The 20,639-nt window shown below is 43.8% G+C and overlaps 2 protein-coding genes and 1 pseudogene across 2 annotated transcripts; all 3 read right to left on the bottom strand.

The window, feature by feature from the left end:
• Nucleotides 1-1,593: 1,593 nt before the first annotated feature.
• LOC104639936 (ovomucoid-like) lies at nucleotides 1,594-9,931 on the bottom strand (annotated as a pseudogene).
• Nucleotides 9,932-11,251: 1,320 nt separating this feature from the next.
• On the bottom strand, nucleotides 11,252-13,387 carry LOC142603875 (ovomucoid-like). The gene is made up of 4 exons (XM_075766673.1): nucleotides 13,298-13,387; nucleotides 12,439-12,455; nucleotides 11,876-11,991; nucleotides 11,252-11,405 (listed from the first exon to the last, which is right to left on the bottom strand). The coding sequence occupies exons 1-4, from the start codon at nucleotides 13,350-13,352 to the stop codon at nucleotides 11,360-11,362; spliced, it is 234 nt and encodes a 77-aa protein (XP_075622788.1). The 5' UTR covers nucleotides 13,353-13,387; the 3' UTR covers nucleotides 11,252-11,359.
• A 1,752-nt stretch (nucleotides 13,388-15,139) lies between these two features.
• Nucleotides 15,140-20,637, bottom strand: LOC104639934 (ovomucoid). The gene is made up of 8 exons (XM_010308138.2): nucleotides 20,465-20,637; nucleotides 19,442-19,461; nucleotides 18,576-18,712; nucleotides 18,002-18,059; nucleotides 17,584-17,720; nucleotides 16,948-17,008; nucleotides 15,813-15,922; nucleotides 15,140-15,312 (listed from the first exon to the last, which is right to left on the bottom strand). The coding sequence occupies exons 1-8, from the start codon at nucleotides 20,517-20,519 to the stop codon at nucleotides 15,267-15,269; spliced, it is 624 nt and encodes a 207-aa protein (XP_010306440.1). The 5' UTR covers nucleotides 20,520-20,637; the 3' UTR covers nucleotides 15,140-15,266.
• Between the last annotated feature and the right edge of the window lie 2 nt (nucleotides 20,638-20,639).

Genomic DNA, 20,639 nt, shown 5'->3' with positions numbered 1-20,639 from the left:
ATCTCGGATACAGCCATATACCCAGCACTTGCCATTTGCCCTCCCTTTCCCTGTAGGTGGGCAGCTCTTTGGGCTTTTCCAAAGCCTGATGAGCTCCTAAGCAAGTATCTGGCTTCCTCAGGCAGAAACTACCCTTGCAGAGGAGGCTCACCATAGGATCTTGCTGTTGAAGACAATTTTCTGCTACAGCCAAAACTCCACTAGTCCGTGGCCACTCTATAAACCTCTTCGCCAGCAAGAAATTATAGCAGAGCTCTGTCCTGTGCTGACAGGTCTCTGTTCACACCCACTAGCTACTTAGACTGTTCCTTAATTATTTTTCACACATACACAAGCAGGTAAGCCATGAGGACTTTCATGACTCTCCAGTTTGTCTTTTCTTAAGAGCAGGGACAAAAACACGATGTGATTTATATTGCCTGTTCTAACAGGAAAAAAACTGTAAATAAGAAGTTCCATCCCTCTTCCTACAACAGAGCATTGCTCTGTACTAGTACTAGGGGAAGAACAAGACTCTCATGTTCTCCTGTGAAGCACCTACAAAATTCCTGGTCAAGAAATGATCTACTTCAGGAAACAAGACCCAAAGAAAATGCTTGGAAGTCACAGATTTTGTCCTAAATACCAACCTTAGCAGCAGATATTCTTGCTACACTGCAAGAGGAAGGGAGTATGTGAGCAGTGACACTTGGGACTTTTTTGCCTGTGCTATTTCCATATTAACTCCTTGACTCACCCAAAAAGATGGCACATCATCATGAGCGTTCATATATATCATTGCTCCTCAAGTGAGCCCTTCAGGCTCCCACAAAGATGTTATCTCCATACCTATTTTCCAAGACAGAAACCATGTCGGAGCTACCAGCACATCTTCTGGCCCTTCTTTCCTAGGACTAGAAAATCCAAGACCTTTTCCTGAAGGGTCATCTGTCCTACCTCTGCCTCAAATGCTCCAAGTGAAACTTTTCAGATCTCTTCTCCAAGAAGCTGAAACCCTGAGCCCAGTCTAATTTCTCCTTGGGTCCTCATTAGGCTCATTACAGCCTTGCCCAGCTTGCTGCAATTTTCTGCTGATCAACACAGATGGACACACCCTTCAAGGAAGCAACAGTTCCTAATTTTCTTCCCTATGAGATAGCCTCCTCCCTTTGCCATAAGCCTCCCTTTTACAGTGTGCTGCCAGACCTGCCCCTTGCCCAGGTGTGCCCAGGTAGGGCTGACCACGGCCACCTTTCTCTTTCTCACCCCCCCAGGGCCATCCCCTCGTGCCAGGGCCCCTAGAAGGACCATTTCCTCCAAGACTCAGTGCTGTTACAAAGACAAATCCATTTATACTCTATAAGACACCGCAATTAGGAAAGTGGCAGTATTTTATAGCAGCTTGGTTTCTCTTCTGATGGTTTGGTATGGAGTGACGTACTCTTGTGAGGGCTTGGGCTGGTGTGTGATGGGTGTTACGCTTTGCTCTTTATTGTGGTTTATTTCACAACTTCTCCTACCTGACAGATAAGTACCTAAAAGCCTGAAAACCATTACCCTTGCCCTGAAAAAAACCAAACCAAAAACCAGTCCATGGCAAAGAGAGTGGCTGCATTTAATTTATTGATCGATCAAAGCAGAGACCAATGCGCAACAGTCGAGGGAGCAGGGAAGAGCGTGTTTGATTGCAGGATTTGTAAGGGAAAAACCAGGGCGAAGGGTACGGCTCCAGCACTCAGCATTCACCACGGTGTCTGAGGAACAGACTTCCCCGGCTCCGCCTGAAGAGAAAGAGGGAGATGAAAATTACAGACATGGATCTCGGTTTTATAGTCTAACTTTACCCAAATAAGCCAATGCTCTCATGCTCTCCAAGTTATTAAGTACTTTGCTTAACGTTTCACCTCTTTCCCGATTCCCCAGGTTACAAGCTTTCCTCACGTGAAAGAGATTTGGGACAAACCCCATAATTTTGGCCACCTCCTACGGTCACAGTTTAAATCACTCTGGCAGGGAGGGAGTGAGCAACGCTACGAGTCTGCAAACGGGGATCTGGATTTAATTGCAAGGGAAGGAGAAGACTCACTTGGGCTTAAGATCTACAGTGCCTGGGGGGTGGCAGAGGAGCGAGCATCAGGAGAGGAACACAGGGATGGATTTACCGAGGGGCTAATGGGAGCTCTGGGGCTTTCACACCAGCTGCCGTGGCTGTGTGTGTGCTCCGGCTCCTCTGGGTTCGTGGCACGCCGCGAGCGCCATACTTACGAAACTGCGCTGCAGAACTGGCAGTGGTTTCCGTAAGTTCTGCCATCGGAGCCACAAACGGGGTTGTATTCGGCGGTGCAGACGAGATTGTTACCCTGCTGTTCGTTGCAGTCAGTTTGCTAATAATGGAGCAACAACAGGTGTTAAGGCTTCTGTTCCCCCTACTTTCCTACATGAGGGCTTTATGTTTATTTAATGTTTATGATATGGCAAAGCATAAAAGCACTTTTCAAGTGCAGGGCTCTGTTGTTTCAGCAACTCTGCAAACTCAGAGAACGTGCTTGCCTGGAGCAGCCTGAAGCAGGGAGAAGGTGGGGGCAAAAAAAATCTAATAAATACTATTATAATTAGTAAAATGATTGTGCAGGTATTTCCCGGCTGCTCTGCTTCAGCAGGCTAGCAGTGGCGAGCGTACAGAAAATGGATGGTCGCAAGCCACACTGCAGAAAGTACTCCGACCTGAGAAATCCCCTATAGGCGATATATGACCCTCCCGCTCTCCCGCAGAAGGGATGACCAACATCTCTTGCTCAGCCCCTTTCCCAGCAAATGAAGGTCTCGGCACCTGCTGACCGCTGTGTTCCCAGGTGGGAGGGGGGACTGCGTATCCGAGTCATGGATTAGGTTCAACACCCTTTGACCTTGGCATACTTTAACTGTTTTCCTCAAATCGTATTTCCAGGCCAAATGCAGCAGGACACTGCAGGCATTTCTATTATTTAGTTATGATTCAGTGAATTTGTGTTGTAAAATGTATCACAACAGCAGTTAGGAGAGCAGATTTCTGTGCTTTACCTGGAAGCATTCTCCAAAATTGCGCAGGTTTAGGTCCAGTCCGTTCCTGTGGGAAGAGAGCAAGTTGAGAATGAATGAGCACAGTGCAGCCGCTTCACGAGTCAAACTACTTCGTTGCCTTCTAAATACCGACATGAGCACCTACTGATCCAGAAACCCCTCCTGCAACCCCTCCACTTACGCCACAGCGTTGCAGAAGTTGCACTTGTTTCTGTAGGTAATCCCGTTGGTGCCGCAGATGGGATTGTACTCCAGGGTGCAGGGGACTGCACGACCACTGGTTGATCTCAGATAGCCAGTACAGTCGAGCTGAAATAGTCACAGAAACAACATTTTAACCTCTGCTCCCCTTTGCATCAGTCCTGTGTCATGGAACACTCCTCCCCTCCCCCGAGCTGCAAGGGGACAGCAGCTTCCAGCCCCAGCGTGATCGAATTGAAGGAGCACAAACAGTGTAAATCCTGCACGTGGGTACAGCATGATCCTGGATTATTTGTCTTTTCCTGTCCAGAAGTGGGCTTCATCCCTATCATCTCGGGGATTTTCACCGTGAACACCATCATGAAGGATCTTTGCCTAAAATGCCTTATGCAGCAGCAACTTTTGCTGCAAAATGTCAATGCCATTTGAAAATGGAGTTTACGCTCACCTTGGTGTTTCTGCAATTACTCTGAGTGTACTCAAATGGCAGTCGTTATATTACGTTAAATTGCACAGCCAGAGTGTTTCTTTACTTTCTCTCTCCAAACTAAAAATAGAGATACTTCTCCACTTCACAGTAGTTCCATATATTGATAAACAAACTTTATGATAAACATTCTGATAGAATCATTTTTTCTGGTACAAAATTATGATTTAGTCAAAATCCAAACTTCCTCTGGGAATTTCTTAGCTTCAACAAGCCTCTAAGTCTAAGTCTAAAGAGAAATGTTTTGATAATGCTGAAACATTATTGAAATCAAGTTTCCATTCTGAAGTCTGGTGTTATACACAAGACAACATTTTAAAACTCACTGATTTTAACTGTTCAAACAAAATTTAAAAGAAATTCTTGCAAATCTGAAACTCTTCATTTTCAATCCATTTCTGACAGTTTGCGTGCTTTTAATACAGAATTAATCCTAGGCGAGGTTTCTGTCTAGCTCTCTGCCATCATTGCCACCCACCACTGCTCAGCACAGCAGCAGGAGCCAGTCTCAGACCTTACCCCAACACATCTTCCATCGTGCTTCTTGTCAATGGCGCGGTTACGGCTAGAGGGAGAGAGAGAGATGGGAACGAAGCATTAGTCTGTTGATACCACGTAGTCATCTCACTCATTAAGTCTCTCCACTCGTAAAGCCCCAGTAATTAATCAGATTCAGGAGCTTTGACAAGGAAGATCGCGGGCATTAGGGAAGACATAAACTGATGAAAAATCTAGTCCACCCCACAATTAGTCACAACCCCAAAGGCTTTTGTCTGCCGCTTGGACTGACGTTGCAGGCAATCGGGAGACCTTATACTCACAAGATTGTTTTGCAGAGGGAGCACTCGTTGGGGTAGGTCACGTTGTCGGTCCCACAGACGGGTTCGTAGTTGCGGGGACAGGCAAGTTGCGTTTTTCCGGACAACCCGTACACGCTGCAGGAGGCCTGTTAAAGAGGGGTGGTCATTTCTCCGAGTGGAGAGAAGGCTGTGCTTGTGTTAGTCGTGTTTTTGCTGCATTGGGACACTATTGGTGGTCATTTTTTTCTCTACTGTTCCTCCATGGTGAAGAAGAGAGGGAACAAAATATACCGTGTTTCTTACAGCACGCAAAAGCACCTTTTCGGTATTAAGACTTTCAGTACTTTCAGCCAGTATTGCTGGAAAAAAATGATCATTCCTTGTGGAATCAAGACAGGGAAGATATTTAGGCAGTTATTCAATAGTTGTATAGATTTTCTGCTAGCACTCTGTGCTGTGCTGACTCTCACTCTACATTATTAATCGCTGTCATTTTTATCATCAACACGGTAAGTTATCTTTCTCTGACAAAGGTATTTTCTTATTTTGGGGAAAAGAGGTGGTATAATACTTAGGGGCACTTTTCCTTCTTCCTTTCTCACATACTCTCCTTTTTTTTTCTCCCTCAAGCCTTCCCTGGGATGCAGTGTGAATATGAATTATTAATCTAGCTTTAGAAATCAAGACTAAATGACAAAGAAGATCTACTACTCACCCGTTGTTGAGCAACAACAATATCTACAATAAAAACAGAGATTATAAAATATAAAAATTGTACAATGTCCTTGACCAAGATTCCTCTGGAATCATCAATTTCCCAATAGAGTAACCAAGTACACTTTCTTATTACTGAGTAGTGATTGTTTTCCCAAATGTTTCATCTACTCCAAGTAAAGAAGAAGTTATATGCTAAGATTTAAAAAAATCAATTATTTGTGAAACCAGAATTTTTGGCTCACTAAAGAAGAAATAGCACATATATCTTTCTCCTTTTGCAGCACTATTATCCCCACTAAGGTTCACAAGTTTAAATCAGACAAATGCATCCTACCGTTCTATAGTATTTATCTGCACAAGGATAAAGTTCATCGAAAGAGAGCATGCGTATTACTAAATCATCATGTCTCCAAAAGGCTGAACTCTCCTTTACAATGTATATATAAAGGCAAAGGTTCAGGAGGACTGCAGAGACTAGCATAGACTGTAACAAAAACAACTTACCAGAAAGGCAGCTGAGAAGCACAAGCCCAAGAAGGGCAACGCTTCTTGTTGTCTTCATAGCAGCGATGGTTGTATAGTCTGTTACTTGCAAATCTGTTGCTGTTGAGTTCAGTAGATGGTTCTCAGCCTTCTCTCTCTGCACTATATATATATACATCTCCCTGACCTGGTGAAGTCATCCCATAGAGTAATTATTTGCTCTGTAAACTAAGAAAATTGTATTGATTATTGAGTTGAGCTCTAAAGAATACTTGTTTGTTAGAGAGATGCCCAGAAGAATTAAACAAAAATGTGAGCTACACCCAGCTTGTTAACAAAGGCGCCCTGCTGTACAATGAGTGATTTGTACTTTCCAAACAAGAGCACTGTCTCAATAGTAGATGTTGTGAAATTACGTATGGAAGTTGGTAAAGCAAAAAAAGCCCATTTGTTCAAAGTGTTTGAACTTGTGCAAACCCTATTACATACACTAGATTGTATTTGGGCTCTGGGAGAGTTGCATGGTATACCATGGTGGGGGGACATCAGTATGGGACACTTCAAGCCCTTACAGATATAAAATCTGGGGTTTGGCAGGCATCAGCATACTTTAAAGATGCTGAGGGCTCAATGAATCTCTCTGCACTCTCTCCTGTAGTTTCCTGGTATGCTGGATTTCTCACAAACGTGGAAGGAAACCATCATCACAACAGGAAAGCATTACCTGAAACTTCAGAAGTTTATAAGACATTTCTATGTAGGAGCAAGAGTTATTCATCTGTTGGTGATAGGCATGAGCCTGATTAAGAAATGATGAGAATCAGTAGCCTTAAATCTGGACTGGGATAATGTTTGCTCTTAATGGCAAGCGAGTGGTGTTCTGTGCAGGTAAAATCAGCTTCTTAATATCAAAGACATTCAAGAAAAATTTGCAGCAGCTGCAAACAGAAGGTGAGTCCTTAGGCTTCCCCCCTTCCCCCCTCTATTATATGGCATTAAATTTAGAGTGTCAGCTGAAAGTCATGTTTTAGGGAAGATAAGTGAAGAATAATGTTCTGTTAAGTGGTTCAACTCTATCGCAAGTGTATGGAAAAACAAATAAGGAAAATTGCATAAAATAATACAGTTTTGATTTAAGGTAGTCATGGAAGGAAATGAGGGACAGGACATGTTTGTGCTTTAGAAGAAGCTTGATTCATACATGTGGCTTAAAGGCAGCCTGAGTTTTAAATAGAAAATCAGAATTGTTTTTCTTATTATCCTGGGAGATGTTCAAGTATTGGCATGAGCAGATAAATCATAAAAATGTAACTGAAGCTGTAAGGGAACTGTAGTCACAGAATAGAGCTTGCGGGATTTGGCCTGTTCATATCAATGAAATCATTTTCCTGAAAAATAAATGAGTAATGCTATTTGGATCTCATTCACAAATATCAGAAGTTGAAGGGTTCCTTTGAAAGCTGTTTCTGTTGTATTCTTAGCATTCTGAGTGACTTGACTTTCAGATTCCTTGAACTGATTGTGAGCGTATTTGGAAGGGAAGCAGTAATCACAGAAGCATTAATATTGATTATTCTCCAGGGGCAAGAATGCTGAAGCCTGAAAACAAGGCTTCCATCAGAACTTGCACCAGCTGCCGGTGGAGATGGCACTTGCTGGCTCTGTGGTGGTTCGTGAGGCTACAGGAATACAGTCTGTCTCCTCTCCAGCCCTGCCACCTGAGCTTCCCCATACCCACCTCCAGATCTGACACCCCCCAGTTACCAGAAACTGTGCTGCTTCTCCATTTTCCCCTCCTGCCAGGCTGAAATCACACTGGTCGCTCAGGAGCTGCGGTGAATGGCAGGGTACTTGATAGGGAGCAGCATCATTCTCATGTTTGGCCAACACCTGCCCTTTTATTAATTCGACCTGTTGGGGAGATCCCCCTCTGATCCACACGCTGCTTAAGAGGGCCAGGGTAGCCAGCCAGCAGTGCTCCAAAAGCAGCTCTTTTCCTCCAGTAATCCCTGCCACTTCACGGGGCAGCAGGGACAAAAAGAGAAGCAAGGAAAGAGCCTTGCTACAGGGTCTATGAGAAAGGATGGGAGATACTTGGCAGAGCAGCAGGAGCTGCTGGGGTAGGTGTGATGTGGGATTGCACAAGGAGCTCCGTTAATAAGAAACAGTGGGAATGGGACAGAAGTAATTGCGGGACAGCAGATAGGTCGAACACAGTCGTTAGGAGCAGTCAAAAACAACTGTCTCCATTCATTTGTAAGAGTGAGCGTTGGGAAATGCCACACACACACGTTGCAAATGGGAAGGGCAAAATGAACTCACCTGCTGCAACCCCTCTGTCATATTCGAGAGTCTCATGATGGTGGGCTCAGTAATGTGACTTTGGCCATAGATTTATCATAACCTTTCTACAGATAGGAGAACCACTGAAAAGTTATAAAGAAATAAAACTCTTCCTGATATTTCAAGTTCTTAGAGAGCAAACTTTCAAGAAGGTTATGGCTACATGAGTGGGGTAAACATTGGTAGTCATATGATGGATCCTCTTGTATTAAGGTAAATTTACAATAACTCTGGAAATTCTACCCAGTTTCTAACCCAGCATTATTTCTTCCCATAACAGTGATATTTTCCTGGAAATCTTTTCCTCTGGTCTTGAGATTCGCTATCTCAAACAAGTCCATAATCTACCATGACCTAAAAATTCTTCATTTATTTTCCTTGCTTTAGTTTAAAACTTGTCACAGGCTTCATCTGGCCACGAAGAGAAATGATACTTTTAAACTGTTTTTTTTTTAATAACAAAGGTGGATGCGTGCGTGCAAGACCACGTGTTGTTATTCCAGCAGCACTATCATTGTCCTTGCTCCCGTATCCTGCTGTCACACACCATACCGTAATCAAGAATAAAGTGGTACTGTGCTCCAGTCTACGCTACTGTAGAGACAAATGCAAAATGCATTTCCTTGCCATTGCCTAGCAATGTGGCACACTGCAAGAGCTCCCAAAACAGGTTGCTGTTCCCAGACCTCTGCACACGGGGGCAGAACTAGATCTTCTATGAGAACATGAATTCAATTTACAGCAAGCAAAGCCCCTGCTCTAAGCCGCACTCATCTAATATTTCTCCTTGTAGTTCAGCTATCTGATTGCTGCCTGCATATCTCCAGTCTTTTAAGCATAGATGATATCACAGGCAAGGGTGTCTGGAATAATTTGACTGTCTGGAAGCTGAATACTAACAGCAAAAGGCTGAGGATCTGGCCCCGCACATCCCAATCCCTCAGCGAATCTCAGCTCTGCCTCGCTGCAATAGCTCTGACACAGCCAGCCCCCAAAAACGATGTCTCCAAGTAATTTTCTTTTAAAACATCATTTTATTTTTCTCCGCATCAAGAAAGAACGTAGTAACAAACCATTTATCCTGAATGAAGCCTCAGAGAGAAACTGCATTAACAGAAAGGTCTAGACTGGCCTCAGGTATATTTTGGCCAGCAACAAGTAGAACAATACACTAAAACAGAAGCATTGATATAAAATAGAGCAGAACAAAATAACTACATGCAATGTGTTAATCAGGTTGTGGGGTAATTGAATGGCATTTCCAAAATTCACAAACATCAGATGATGGCATAAAGTGCCGAGGTACTGCTTAAAGAATTGTACCATAAAATACCTCGGCAGGCAGACAATGTTTCCTGCCTTGAATTTCCTGGAGGGAGAGTTAGATTAGTAATGGTGAGAAGATTTTGTGTTGTTGTGGCAGGATTTTATTGAGCAGCAACAAAAAATTATTTCCAAGGAGGTGCCCATAAAAGAGGACTGTCTTCCTCTCCATCTTAAGGAGCTGCCCTCCTGGGGTAGGGGTCTGGGGTGCTGCTGGGGTCCTGCTCTGCACCCAGTTACTCCTGAGTAACACTGCATAACCCTGCATCAGGGTGGAGGGTTTGTCCCCATTCATTTCTACTCACAGTTTCCCCTCAATTGCCTGTTGGATTTTCCTGCTTAGCAGACGTGGCCCCTGGAAGATGCCCTCTGAGGACCACTGGGATCTTGAGCATGATCGGGAGCTCCGCTTGTCTCCAAGGCATCATGGCTCCTGGGGGGCCATCCTCATCCTCTCTGCTGCTCCCCAGGAAAGAAAATAAGTGCTGGAGCTGGTGTCCTCTTACCCCAACTCCCTCCTCACTGAAGGGGGACAAGAAGGAGCATGAAGCCCCTGAGACACACACCCCCAGCACTACCTCCCAGAGCCTCAGTTTGTCTTGGTCCTAAGAAATTGCATCTGATACTGCAATGCCTTCCCGCACACAGACCTCCCTCTCACAGGAGGGACATTCCAGCCCCGGGAAGGGACTTGGCACTAAATGGTTGCAGAGAGTCATGTCTTTTGGAAATAAATTGTCTCCCTTCAGAGAGCTGCTCTCTCATGTCTCTGGAAAGTGACACATTGTCACTTAAGATCATTAACTATTTGCCTGTGAGACTGCTGCCTGTACAGCATGCCACACTGCCAGCGCTTCGCTGTTAATGAATAATAAATTAATGCTATGACTCTGAGCCCTTCCTTTCATCAGCCGAGATTTCCAGAGGCCGAAGTATCTCAACGGATCCTCTACAAGCGACAGTCGACGTAATTACTTACAAGCAGCAGCTAAGTGGTGGGTGAGGTGCTGAAACGGGCTGCGGTAGCAATTGCTAGCAGTCCTCCAAACATCAGGTCTGTTAGGACCGACTGCCCACAGGTTTTCTGCAATACCCCGCACCGACGAACATTGCAAACACGAACGTGGGCAGCCAGGTATCTGCCTGCCCAGAGAACCTCCACCCCCCCGTCCTGTTACTTTGGGAGGCAGAGCAGATTGCAAAAGGGCCTCTCTCTCCTAAAGGTGTGTTTCCAACCCTTCTTGCAAGGGAACTGCCCTTCTTCACAACTCCTCTTGTGGGCATAAGAAATTGGGGGTAACCCTGGAAACTGAAACGGGGGTGAGCAGCTCTCCCTGCGGGCAAGACCCTCTGTGCCTCCGTGGTTTTTGGAGAGTAGCCACAAAGCCCCAGCTCCCGCCGCCTGGGGACTGGGGCTGTCTCTATTTATGTGTATGCTCAGGTTTCCTTGGAGCCTCTTCGTGCTGCCAGAGTACACGTAGAACAACGCAGGGGTGAGGCAGCAGACATTTGACAGTGGTGGTTAGGGAGGCAGATAGCTCCTCTCGCCCGAGCAGTGTCTGTCTGGGATGCCCTTGGTGGAATAAACCGATTGGAGCATTGCACCAGGATGCATGTCCACCACTGATTTTTCTTTTGGAAATCTGGGTGAAGGCAGGTGCCCTCAAGATCTACCCATTGCCTTTGTGTCTGGTGTTGATTTCTTTGTAGATCAGAACAATGTATTCTCTCTCCCTGTAATTTGCCCGTTAATACCCGCACCCCAGGATTGTTGCAGCAATGTAATCATGCAACATCTTAGGTAAAAACAGAACGAGACATATTATTAAGGCAAGACATAAATGCTGAGAGCTTTTTTTTATTAAGCAGAGGTTTCAAGGTTCAGGACAAGGCTTTAGGGATGCATCTGCCATGGGGAACGTTGCTAAGGAGGATTCCTCTTTCTGAGCTGAAGCCTGCTGAGAAGTTAACACGCACGAAGATATTTCAAGCGAAGAGTCCGACGGCTTCTCCTGCAGAGAAGGAAATCAGTACCTCAGAGACAGAACATCTGGGCTTTTACGGTCCCTCTCTCCCTCTGGTGAAGGATATATCATAGAGGAACTTGACCAAAACAGAAAACTTCTGAATGCTATTCCAGCTATTTCCTTTTATTACTAACATTCAAAGACAAGATAAAGATTTAATTTAAAGGAAGAACAAATAGTCTGCAGGAAATAGACTTTGTTTGCTGGAAGAAAACTCTTCAGCAAATTGTTTAACAGGGAAATGAAAAACTCTACTAAATGTTACCTCTTTATACCTGAAAAAAAGGATTTCCTGGCAAATTCTCCCAATAAAAAACTGACCCTTGCTAGTCAGAGGACAGGTAAACACAAAATAAAAGAACTTTACTTGTCCAACTAGTCTCCAAGACTGATTAGATAGTTTAAGCTAAGTTAGTTCACCATTTAGTTAATGAACATATTTATTTTATACATACAGGTATGCGTTGCAGAATAAGCATTTATTGGCATATGTTACACCATCAGACCCGCAGTGCGGGACATACTCCATAGTACAGATAGGTCTGGGTACCGTGTAGCTACTGCAGTAGTCCTGTAAATAGATGCAAGGTATGTTCACAGAAAAGCTCTCAACAATGGATATGTAAGAAAGGTGACATTAGGAGACCCCCCACACACACACGCGCCCTGAGCTCCCCCCAATACTGGCCAGAAGCAGATGCTGAGAAAAAGCCTAGGGACAGGGCAGGGCTATGGTGGTACGTTGCCTCCAGCAATGTAGAGCTTGTGTAACCATCGTAAATGCTGTTGCAGTAACTTTGGCAGTAAGTTGGACACTGACTGAATACTGCACTACTTGTTGAAACTTTTATCAGATGAAAATGGCAATTTCACCCAACAATATCTGTGGCAAATATTGTTCAGACAGCTGGATGGCTCAGGATTTTCAAATGCTCGATCACAATGTGATTAGTAGGGATTTATACAGAAACTACTTTATGAAAGAAAGGGTGGAAAAATAGAAAGATCTGTCCCTTACCTGCTGTGCATTGATATCTGGAAAAAAAGAAAAAAAGAAGGAAATATGATACAAATGCAATTCATGGGTATTATTAGAGTTAAAAATCTGTGAATGCATGCCCTGAATACACAACTTTCAATTCAATATTTGTTAGCAAATGACTTATTATACAAAAGGAATTTCAGGCAAAATTGTGTGCCATATAGTATGTTTACAACGTTGATTCTGCAGTATAATTTTTTTTAATGAGAGTTACAGCCAAGATGGAAAAGGGTGTACAAAATGAAAACAGAGAAAGGCATTTTTCATGATTCAAAGGATGGAGCAGGACACACACTCAAAGCTAAGCGAGTTATTGAGGCAAACAGGGTCATAAAGCTGGTGAGTACGCGGAGGCAGAGTCTTACATGCGTTGCCACAATAGTTCTTAAGTGAGAGGAGTATTTAGTGAGATGTAACTTTTACAAAGCTTCTACAACTGTTCAGGCTCTCAAATTACATCTCAGTTCAGGACGACTACAAGAAATGTTCGCTTTCATTCAGTAAAATAATTTGTGTTTCTGCCACATTTCAGAGGTTAAATACTGGATGTCTGAGTCTCCGGGTTGTACCACGTACATGTCACTTCTTTCATTATGCATAAACTAGCGCTGAGAGTAGAGCTGTTCCCACAGTTGTTCTTACCCACTCAGTTCTGTTGCTAAAATATTACCCCATAAGTGATAGTCTTTGATGTCAAGTCTTTTCAACACTATCTTTCTAGGAGTAAATAAGTCCTTGTAGAATGAAGCTCTTTCCAGTCTGAGGATGTTTTTGTGGTTTTAAAGACAGCCAGCGCTTACTCGAAGGCAGAGCAGGAGGCAGTAAAGCTACTCACCTGGGATGCAGCAGAGGACTAGAGCAAACAGCAGCAACACGCCTGCCGTCTTCATGGTGGCTGAAGTGTCTGTGCGCAGCAGAGCCTGTGTTTTCGTCAGCAAACGTAGCCTTAATTCTGCCCTCAGGTGGTAACCATGCTTATATGTACACGCGCGCGCATGTGTGTGTGCGTTTGTGCACATTCGTATTTGGCTTATTCACCCTTATTCTGAGGAAACATTCCTGGTCTTTTGTCGGAGTGGCAATCTCGACAGAGGTAAGGCATGCTGTAAGCCAGGAAGAATGCTTCTTCATCAACAGGAGCGTCATGAGAAGTTCAGATATGTTAGGTACACCCTCTGTGTCATTATTTCAAGTGAAATATGTGACAGGTTCCTTCTGAAGGACCATAGAAAATTTCTGCGGGCAAAAGAGCAACTGTACAAACCTAAGCAGCGACTGCTGTCAGATTTTCTCTGTGTGCACCTATCAGTGCTTATTCACATGCAGTGCTTTTTCCCGAGCAAAATGTTGAATGAACAGCTTCCAGAGAGGAAAGTTTCTACTTTTTTTTTTCTTTTTCTCATGTTTCATCCCAGTAAAGCATTATTAAGTTATGGTGAAACCAGGAAAACAATGAACTGGGCAGGCAAGCAAGAGGGTGTCCCAAACACTGAAAGGAGTCCTTGGACTGGACAAGAGATGGAGCAGCTTTTATTTAAATTTACAATTGTTATTTCCCCTAAAAGCCATTAGCATTGTGGGTTAGATTTGCAGTAATGGACTGATAGTCTGATGATGACAGAATGACATGAGACCCTAGCCTGGATCCCAGAAAAGCTGAACCCAATCTGGAAATCTCTGCTGCATCCATCTGCCCATCTCAAGATAAATCCTTTGTTTTGCCACCAAAACATTGCTTTTTTTTTTTTGACAACCTCATTCCATCAAGGAAAACAAGCACACACACACCCCCTTTGGCTCCCAGAAAAAACACATATGGGAGATATTAGTTTTTAGGAGGGATATGCCCAATTTATTTATGTTTCTCTTGTGTGGATCAAAACCCCTACCAATTCAATACTCCAACAGAGAACAAAAGCAAAATAAATTTCATGGACAATACACTAATGACAGGTCACACTGTCAAAAACCAGAAGGATACTTTGTCCTTGGATTGTGAAACACTGCTGAACTAGTCCTTGGGCTGGCAAAGAGTATTATGTTATTAAAGACCAAGAGAGAAGAGAAGTAGGCAGGAGCAGGAATCATCCCTAGGAGGGCATTTATCTTAAAACACTTGGACGTTGTTAAAGGATGAGTTCAAGATGAGAAAAATCTAGAAACATGCCATTTGGAGGATCCAGACAAATAGGCAGGGACCACTTGTGTCTGAAAAATATGGGCTTTGCTAACAGATTGCCCTTGCAGAGCACTACACTTCAGGTAAGGGCTGTGCTCAGGATGCCAGGGCTCAGCTCACGGTGCAAACATCACCACAGCGTGAACAGGTTTTGCTGATGATGCGTGCACAGGAAAGCTCACCAGAAATACCTTGGGAGAGATGGGCTAGCGTCATCACTTCAGAGCCGTATTTCAGCCCTTTACAGTGTCAAACATCTAAAAGGGTCTGAACACTAATGTAGGCTGACTATCATCTATGTGCAAAGTCACACAGCTCTGAGGTTTATGTATCTGTATTTAATTTTCTGCCTTTTATGAGAGGGAGGGGAGCAAGATGCTGTTCTTGTTATATCCCAGAGCTATGAGCACGTAACCTATTCAGTCAGGCATCATCATTCAACAAATCAGAAAAAAATGTTTCATGAGACAACACATGAAACAAAGAATTGTTGCTGATTTAGTTTATTGAGAAAGAAAATCAGGAGTGAGCTGAGTTCCCCAGAGGGCGAGATGAACTGAGGTGAAATCTTTAGCTTGGGATTTGCCAGTGGGGATCCTGTGGTGAGTTTTCTCAGTGCTGATACTCAGCATTTTCCAAAATGGCTTAAAGTGAGAGTCCCATTGCTGTCCCTGAAAGTGAGAAGAGGGGAGAAAAAAAAAAAAAAAAAAAAAGGATTAGGCACAGAGTCCTGCCTCTTATAATCTGCCCTTTTGCTTGTCTCCTAGACAAGGCATCAGATAAAATTCTGCCCCAGAGCCAAAGAACTTGGACACTCAGAGTCCCATTAGCTATTTGATTATTAAGAGATGGGTGAAATTATTTAACCCATTCTTAAGACTGAAAAATATTTTGGGGAACTATAATGAAACTTCAAATTGAGTTTTCTTTGCAACATTCAAGAAAGACTCCATTAGGTTTAATTGTCTTCAAACCATTCTCACTAACAAACTAGACATAGCTCTTTGTGTGCTCTAATGAAAAGAAATGATGGTTAGCGTGATGGCTGGTATTCTCTCCTGCCCCAAATCCCTCATCAACACTGGTCAGCAAACAACAAAGTGGCAACTGTGCAAACTTGTGCCTATAGGAGGCAACTGATAAGACGAATGTGATCTGTGTTTGTACATACACGACTGCATTGCAGAAGTTACACTTATTGCTGTATGTTTTGCTGTCAGAGCCACAGAAAGGCATGTACTCAAGCGTGCAGGCAGGTTTAGGGTAGTCACTGCAGTCAACCTGCAAAAAAAGCAAACCAAAAGTCTAATATGAAGGATATGAAGGAGTCAATAGCAGAAGGGCTTGAACCCCTGGCTACAGCTGCAGTGCTAATGATAATGATCTAACTAAAAGTAATTAACTTCCTTGCACAATCTGATATAAACTAAGGTGTCAGTTTCTCCTATGCCAGAAGAATTTAATAATATAAAAATAGATCATAATTTCCTGTTTGAAGAGATGTATATCATAACCTGACCACAGCATTTCTAAGCAGCAGCAGTTCACTCGGCAAACGTGCCATGCTCGTGATCACATTGCACCATGTTCCCAACCTAGCCAGGAAATTAAATGGAAAAATGCCAGTGTCTGGAGAAGCGTAGGTGCTGATGCCTGTAGAAGGGTCCAGTATCTCTCCCGTAGTCTTAAAACAAGAAGATCAGCACTTAGCTAGATACTACGAGAGTAGAATTTGGTTTATTTGTGCAATGGGTGCTACACTTGCTGAGAGGTATCGTGGTGCAAAAAATGTATATGGGTCCAGGAAGAGGCTGAGGAATTTCATGGAGGAGAAATCCATTGAGGCTTACTGACTACACAGAAATCACACCTAGCTGAGGTCCATCACCTGAAAATAGCTGGAGGTTGGAAGAGCAGAAGTTCCATACATACTCACTCTACTCTTACTCTCTTCTGCACAGTCCTTATAACCCCTGCTAAGAGCAGGCTCTGCATCAAGCCATTGTAGGCTTGATGGACCACTGGTCTGACCCCAAAAGCCATTCTCTGTTCTTATTCCCAGTTCTGCCCTGATGGATTAATTCTGCTACTACTCTTACTGATCCCTTCCTGTGCAGTCACCCTCTTTTTATCCTGATGTTAGCACAGATAATGTGTATTACATGTGGACGAAGTAAAATCTTCCCTGTGCTGAAGCACAACAGCAGTTACACTCCTGTGGTCAGGGTGCTGCTGCAGATGCTGGCAGCGCTTTCCCTGACATCAGTGGGACTCAAACCCAGTCCTTCATCACGCAGTTCACTTACCGTAGCCGTTTCCTTCTTACATTCACCGTCATACTTCTTGCCAACACTGGTTCCAGACTCTCTGAGAAGGGAAGAGACCTGCATTAGGGAGCACTGTGAGCAACCTGCTCTGCTGAACCCCATGTCCCAGCAATGCTGATCAGCCTCAGGAGCAACGTACGGGATACAGGAGATGTCCAGCTTAGGCTGTGTCCATGTGGCTCTAGATACCAGCTCAGGTGTGCCACAGCCAGCTGGAATGCTGGTTTATAGCATGATGTGAAGGACAAGGGAAGGTCCAGCGTGTTAGGGTGAATGAGGAGCTAGGTTGTGTGACAACGTAGATGCACCTTAGGTTAGTTTCTGTCCTCTACAAGGCAGCATCTGCCACATAGACCCTTTTAACTTAGTTAGAGAAGCATTGTGTCCTGCATTAAATCCCCACCCAGCCCTCTACTTCTCTCTCTGGATCAAAGGCACAGTTTTCCTTCTAATCACAAAGGAAAACAGGGTCTAGTTACCAGGGAAAGAGGAGGGTCAAAGTCCAAGCACCTTACAGAAAAGGCCTTGGTAGAAGTCCTGATATTCAGAAAAGCAGCTGCCAGGAGTGCTAAGCGCTTGTTCCTCACAGAAGAGCTCTGCACATGCAGTACTCACACATTATGGGCACACAGCACACACTCATTGTCGTAGGTGACCCCGTCAGTACCGCAGACAGGGTTGAGGTCTTTGCTGCAGAGCATCACCACTTTGCCTTCCTCGTTTGTCGAGTTGGGGTATCTACTGCAGTCCACCTGTCGAGGGAACACACAACAAGGCACTGGTGAAGGCTTACTTATAGGAAACAAGTCAATCCGATGAGTGTGTCTGGCTGCCTAGGATACTACCACAGCAGGAAAAATGCTTTTTTGTTTCACTAGGATGACAGTTCACTTAAAGATGACCAATGCAAGATTCTGACATCTTATATGTCCTCATATTTAGTGCTTGAATTATTTCTTGGGGGACTCAATAAGCAGCTTTGGCCACTCAGAAGCGGGACGCGCCCCTTGTTTTGCCCTTGGTTTCCACTTACAGGGACAACTTCCTTGCATTCTCCATCATGGTCTTTGCTGACATTGGTTCCATATTCTCTGGAGAAGGAAAGACAAATGTTAGGAAGTTCAGCAGAGACTCCTTGCTACATCCTAGGTGCTAGAAATATGTAACCAACACAAGGGAAAGTTGATTCTTTATCAGTCAGGCTTATATGTATTTTTTGAGAAGGTAGAGCCATCCTTACTGACCAGCTAGCCCTGAGTGGCTGGCAGGGATGTAAAGACTCTGAGAGCTTTAGGACCACTTTGGGCAGTTCAGAGCAGAGCATCTCTCTATCCTTTTGCTCTGCTTTGCTGTGATGAGATGTGCCCTAGGGGCAGTCATCTGGCTGGTCCCTGAGCTGAAGAAGAAAAACCTGAATAAATTATACTAGCAAGAGAGATACATGGTGACTAAAACACCATCTAGGCAATGGAGTGCCACCCATTGATATCCAAGCTCATTTTGAAGGACTTGACACAAGTGGCATATGACAGATCACTGTTTGTTGAAAAGTCGTGCTGCCAGGAGTCCTAAGCATTGCTGCCCGAGATCTCCTACGCAGTACGTACATGTTGTATGCACAGAGCAGGCACTCATTGCTGTAGGTGACTCCATCGGTACCGCAGATGGGGCTGAGGATCTTGGTGCAGACCAACACCTCTTTGCCTTCCTCATTTGTAGTGTTCGGATACGTACTGCAGTCCACCTGTCAAAGGAACGTACAGCAACAGGGTGGAGAAGACATTTTACATTCACAACTCTCATTTTGCATGAGACAGTGACCACGTACAACCTGCAGTGGGTTTTTCCACAGCCACAGCACAAGCTTGCGCTGGTGGGGCAACCTGGTAACAGGCAAATCCTTCCTGCAGAGACCTCCCCACACAGCAGGAGAGGGCCTAAGCATTGGTCCCTCGTTCTTATGTTCTTGTGGGCCCTCCACCAGCGCCCTTCTGTTATTACTCTTTCATTCTCAACACACTGATTATTTTTTTATTCTTTTTTTTTTTTCCCCTCAGAGGAGCAAGACTAATGACCTGGTGTGTGGAAGCTGGAGCGTCTCATAGTGTTTTATTCTTTCAGTAGGTTGCCTTCGGGTAGGTTCTAATACCACAGTCTATTGCTGTCAGTTTAGAGCCAGTCATATATGACCAGTTTAAAGTTGGTGAAAAATGAATTAATCCAAAATTTTTGTATCATTACCACTACTACATTATTAACATACAGCATAGGTGTTGACCCAAGAACAGTATAATTTAATGTTCTACGCTGTAAAAATCTGATTACAGTGACACTAATACCATGCTAGGTGAAAAATAGCTAAGCATCTACAGGCCTGAGGTTTTTCTCACTCCTTTGGTTTTTGCGTATTTATCAATTGTCTTTACCAGGCCGCATACCTGAGAAAAGCGACAGAAAGAAATCTTCCACTCACCTCTACCCCAAAGGCAGCATCTGGAAAAGAAAAGAGAGGCAGAAAATGTGAAACAAAGCCAATATGATAAGACCTCTGTTAAAGCTGGAAATCTGAATGTAAAATTCCTATACGCAGGACCAAACTAAATGATTTCCAGTGATTGGTTTCCTGAACTAAATAAACTATGTAAGATTCTTTTTTTCTATGTTGATAAGTATAATAGTGTTGCTTATTGCTGACTGTGTTGAAATGTGTTTTTGAATAGCTTTGTTCTTTTTTATTTTGAGATAGGTAGACTTATTAATTGAAAATAGAATTGCCTTTCCTTCCTTATCTTTTTACACATCCGTTTTGACCCTAAAGGGCCGCTGTTACATATCTGAAAAGAAACCTGAGTCAATACAGATAAATGCAAATGCAAATAGTCACCTACAGGATAAGCAAATATATACAGCATCTGTTGTCAGGAATACGCATTTTAAAGAAGCAGAGTGTGAAAAAAAAAATTGTCTTTGACTTTGTAATTTCATCAGATGTAAATATGCAGTGAGAACATCAGACTCTGGGTTGTTTTCATCTCTTGTTTCTCCATTAGCAGGAAAAGTATTGCAGGAAAGTTGCCAGGCTTCTGCACAGAATTTGCTTGTGCCATTACAATATTGTCATGACTAGTTACTGGAGGTCTGACCACCTCGTCACAGCCTTCTTTCAAGTATTTATCCATTTGCTGTGGTTGTATAACAACAAGTATAAGCAGTGTAACAGCGTTAAAACAACAGCATAAGACGTGTAACAACACTAGTTACCAGCACAGAACTCCACTTGCAGTTATTTGCATTTACAACAGACAACCAGCTACAACAGTGATCCATTTAAAACTGTCCTGAAATCTGCTCCTGCATCCTATGTGATGCTAATGTACCCAGGCAGCCTAGCACTTTGTAGGAGAAGATTTTCTCTCTTTGAAGCCACTGTCTTATCCTTTTAAAGACAGCCAGGACTCAGACACGAAGCCTCTGCAGCACCTCGAGAGTTACTCACCTGGGAAGCAGCAAAGCGCAAAGGAGAGGAGCACAAAAACACCTGCCATGGTCATGGTGGAGGTATTGCTCGAGTCTGCAGGCTGCCTGCTCCTGCTCTGCTCGTGAGATGGTCTCTCCAAGGCTGGCTGCAAATATATAGAAATGCAATGTCTAAACTGTTCAACTGTAACATA

Source organism: Balearica regulorum, chromosome 14 (assembly GCF_011004875.1).
Source record: "Balearica regulorum gibbericeps isolate bBalReg1 chromosome 14, bBalReg1.pri, whole genome shotgun sequence".
NCBI lineage: Eukaryota > Metazoa > Chordata > Aves > Gruiformes > Gruidae > Balearica > Balearica regulorum.
This window is presented reverse-complemented; position numbering and strand designations above follow the sequence as displayed.